We start from the raw sequence: 4,223 nt of genomic DNA, 5'->3' as shown, positions 1-4,223 counted from the left end.
GGAAGCGGAACAATCAAATAAGGAAAGGTCATAACACTGTTGGGAACAAGGCTCCGGTCCCCCCGGTGCTCCAGTTGAGCTCTACTGGAGCCTCCGTTTTGTTCTGGTGTGAGCCGGTGGCCCTGCAGGCTGACTTAAATGGGTCGGAGAGAGCCTGCAGAGCCCCAGTCATTCTCAAGACCTGCAGCAGTTCTCTGCTGTCTAATCAGGTAAGAGGAATATGTTTATTGAAATAATCTAGATTTTAAAATCTGCTGATCTAATTAGATTTATATACAGCTGCGGATCAGTGTACTCTGCTGTTAAAGCGCAGCGTTTTGGATGTTTCTGTTTACATTCACGATCTAAATGCTAATGTGTAGCTGTGCAGCCAGTCCAAACATTTCTTCACGTGTGAAGCGAAATGTTAAATGTTCAGATGTTAAACTTTGGGTCAGGGCGCCACACGCTTCTCGCCAGATTCAGAGAACAGCTGGAACACCGAGGCTGAGGAGTGAGGAAAAATATATGGTTCTGCGTCCCCCACCTCCAACACCACCACCCTCACAAGAACAGCACAGTAATCAATTCCATTTAGTACAAGTCCAATGCACTTAAACTTCCAGCACAAATAACCAGAGGCTGCAGAGCAGAGGTACATTTATCGATAAAGCAATTCATTTAAACCCCTCCTCATCCACTGCTCAACCTGTCTGAGCAAAACGGACAGTAAGGTACACCCTGATAAAAAAAAACAAAAGAGACAGCAAAACTTGCATAGTTGTGTAAATTAAAAAAGAGACGTATTTAGTTATGTTGCTCAATTTATTTCACAATAAGTTATTGCGAAGTTATCTTATTTCCAATTTCTGGATTTGACAAGGCCGAATCTGACTCCAAAAAGGTGACGTGAAAATGTAGAGATGTTTTAAACATTAAGATGGCTGAAGAACAAAGCTAGGAACGTTGAGTTCGTGAGAAAAGTTTAGCCAATGTCCATCACAAAAGAAAAAAACATTTCAGGTTGTGTCCAAGAAGTACAACCTCAGTTCTGGAGCATTTTCTGGGATTGATTTTTACCTGCTTTCCTGCTCTGGCCCTGGTTCCCGGTGTGAAAATGGAGGAGGGAGAAAGGAGAGTAAAAAATAGAGCCAACATTAAATTTTAAAATTTAACATATTTATGTTAGGTTTTACTTCTAGACACTTGGCATACTTTTACATTTCTACTGAAATGTTTAACTGTCAGAGCTTGGAAATAGATACTGGAGCCGTGTTTCGGTATGGTGAGAAAGCTTTTCAATTTAACCTGATGTAATATCTGGTGATAACGACATTTATATCTCTGTAAAAAACCAATATATATTCTCTTTTAAACAAGAAAGGTCGTAACAGTAAAACGATAACACCTCTTGGGATGTTAGAGGGTGGATTCTAGAAGAATCCACGGTGAGATTTGGCGAATCAGACTTTATTTAAAAAGCCGTAATCTGTCAGGAATGTGTTTTTATAGGCCATCTCTTAGAATTTTGTACCTTGTTGTAGTGAAAAATGTTCTCTGGTAGCTGTTTATGTATTTATTTCCCAGCTCTAGCAGTTAAGTGCTTTCTTACATTTTGCTATGGCCGCATCAGTTACAAGCTGGTTTAATAAGAGGTTGTTCCTGTTTTATCTAATTAGGCTAGATGCCATAATCTTGGTCTGAAAATGGTGACATTTTAAATCAATCAAAAGGAGAGAATACAAGAATACAAAACAAAGAGAGCAGGATTTAAATTTTTATTTGATATTTTTGACGAAAAACTTGCACTCTCTCTTCTTAAGGACTGTATTAATAAGTCAACTCTAATTCAGACTGACAACACAAACTTGCCTTTCAGTTAGCTGCTACCTTTTAGACAGAAAATTGCAAATTTTTTCCTAATTGGAAATACACATTTATATCCCTGTGCTATTCAATATTAAGCACAGGATGTACTTTGTTTTTTACCATCACATTACATAAGTTTGGCAATATTCAGACATCAGAGGCTGCTCCTCATTTAGCTAATTGGGCTAGCTGGCGCTACCTTAGAGAGAAACTGAGAAACTTAAGTCTCCACAACAAAAAAGACAGCCAACATCAGAAAGTAAAAGCTTACTTCAAATGTATGTGATATTTGCTGATTATATATCAGATTATAATGTCGAGTTTTTGCGCCTTTTATTCATTTGGTGTGGACATAACAGAGGTAACACCATTTATGACCACACAATGCTGACTTGGCGGGCCGTCACAATTTTAATAGGGTAAACTCCCCCTTCGCCGGAGAGGAGGGTGACAGGGTGTAGGAGGAGGAGGGACCTCCACAGCATCCTCTGCTTGTTCCGTCAAGCCGAACGTTCAAAGCTAGGAAGCGGCCGGAACTGCGCTCCTCTTTAACGTAAAAACCGTAACTTCGGCGGACGTCGTCTCGGTGAGTACGAGGCTAAAAACGTAAAAAAAAATAACACTCGCGGGATATACACAGGTGTATTCGTTGCTTATTTCCTTATTTTTATTTTATTAAATACTAAAAATGAGACGCTTGTTGGACGTTCCTGAGCGCGACGGGATCTATTTTGAAGGTGTCAACCGGTAGTGGTGCTTTAATGTCTGCGGACTTTACGCTCTCTCTCTCTCTCTCTCTCTCGGCGCTCTCTCGGAGCTCCAAACAGTCGGCTGGCAGAAACACAGCAGGATGCCACGGGGAGCACTCCGACTCTCGGCGTCCGTTTCACCGTCTCCAGACGTCTCGCGTCGGTCACGGCCACTCTGATGGGCGTTTTTGCCCCCTTCTTGTCGCCCTCGACGCTTGGACATTTTCGGAAGCCGCGAAATGAAGCGAATGAACGTGAGCAACAAGAAGTGCATCCTTGCTGTTGTGCCTGTCTCCAGCACCACTAGTAGAGACCACTACTCCTCTCTGTGGATGCGGTGCCTCTGTGCTTTCACTATTCTTTGTCCTTGTTTTGAGGATTTAATGTAGACTTGGACTACTTGTTTTCTTTTTTTTTAGTATTATTATTACTGTTGTCTTTTTCTCGAGGTTTTCCGTCTGTGAAACAAAAAGATTTCAAGATACAGAAACTCCGGAAAACCAGCGACCACCTCACTTGGCATCTGGAATAACCTTTGTTAGCGGTTATTCGCCTCCACAAGCATCTTCTTTCTCTGGGGTGGGGAACCCGACTGATGCTTGCCTTTGCTCGTCTGTTCGACTTCTGTATCGTCTCGTTCTGTTTGTCTGTTTGTCCCCACAGTGGCATGACAATTCATGAATGCGTCCAAGGACATGTTTGCACATTACGCATGCACCGTGGCGGTATAGTAGGCTGTGCGTAAGCTCCTTTTTTTTATGAATGCCTTAACAGATTCATTCAGTATCGTTGCTGTGTTTTAGAACAGATTTGGCAGATTCATTCTAACTTGACGGATGTGTTTGTGCGTAGTGCGTGCGTTCGTGTGCCTGTGTGTGCGTGTGTTAATGGGGCATATCACATTGTTTCACCAATAGGTTTTATTTAAAAAATAAAATAAAATACAGGATTGTAATTTGAATTGTTTCCAAAAAGTTAAATAACATCAGATGTGAGGTTCGCCATGTTTCAACGCCCCATTAAATGTGTGTGCGTGCGTGGATGGGTCAGAGGGAATCTGCGCGCAAATGTATGTCAAATATTTAAAAATTAATCAAATAAAATTCCTGGCTGCGCTAACACGATCCCCTTCATGCGTGTGTGTGTGTGTGTGTGTGTGTGTGTGTGCAGCCACGCTGGAAGTCGCCTCCCATGTGGCCATCGGGAGTGGGGAGCAGGCAGCCGTGCCCGCGGGAGTCAGCGCTGCGCAGGGCGGCCATCAGCGGCAACATCAACGCCCTGCCGCCGCACCATGTCCCCACCGGCCGCAGCGTCCGGGTCTTCATTTGCGCCAACCCCGATGGTAAGACTTGAGAGCGTGACACCTGCTTGATACAGATCTCAACCCCGTGGAGCCCACAGACCCTCTCGTCGTGGCTCCGGAGCCATCACCCACAAGTGCCTTGTGCAAAACTGTTCATAGACTTCCTGAACTTCAATATGTTTTGAGCAGCATCATTTAGTGCTTAATGCAAAGTGAAATATGAAAAGACAACCCCCACCAAACTCCCCCCCCCCCCAAAAAAAAAAAAAAAAAAAAAACCCCAAAAAAGTGAAAAAAACAAAAAAACAAAAAACAGGCAAAAA

General features: G+C 43.0%; 1 protein-coding gene across 5 annotated transcripts in view; it reads left to right on the top strand.

The window, feature by feature from the left end:
* The first annotated feature begins 1,852 nt into the window (after window positions 1-1,852).
* The window catches only part of nwd2 (NACHT and WD repeat domain containing 2), a 55,288-nt gene continuing 52,917 nt past the window's right edge, over window positions 1,853-4,223 (top strand). The window contains exons 1-3 of one of the 5 annotated variants that reach the window (XM_015029294.1): window positions 2,484-2,851; window positions 3,047-3,176; window positions 3,768-3,939. In XM_015029294.1, coding sequence (XP_014884780.1) covers window positions 3,789-3,939 — 151 coding nt within the window. In that variant the 5' untranslated portion in view covers window positions 2,484-2,851; window positions 3,047-3,176; window positions 3,768-3,788. The other 4 variants (XM_015029295.1, XM_015029292.1, XM_015029293.1 and 1 more) reach the window with 4 other exon arrangements.

This window comes from Poecilia latipinna, unplaced genomic scaffold (genome assembly GCF_001443285.1).
Source record: "Poecilia latipinna isolate Pla-1442-1.1 unplaced genomic scaffold, P_latipinna-1.0 Scaffold149, whole genome shotgun sequence".
Lineage (NCBI taxonomy): Eukaryota > Metazoa > Chordata > Actinopteri > Cyprinodontiformes > Poeciliidae > Poecilia > Poecilia latipinna.
The sequence above is the reverse complement of the archived record's forward strand: the minus strand, read 5'-3'. Positions and strand labels throughout refer to the sequence as shown.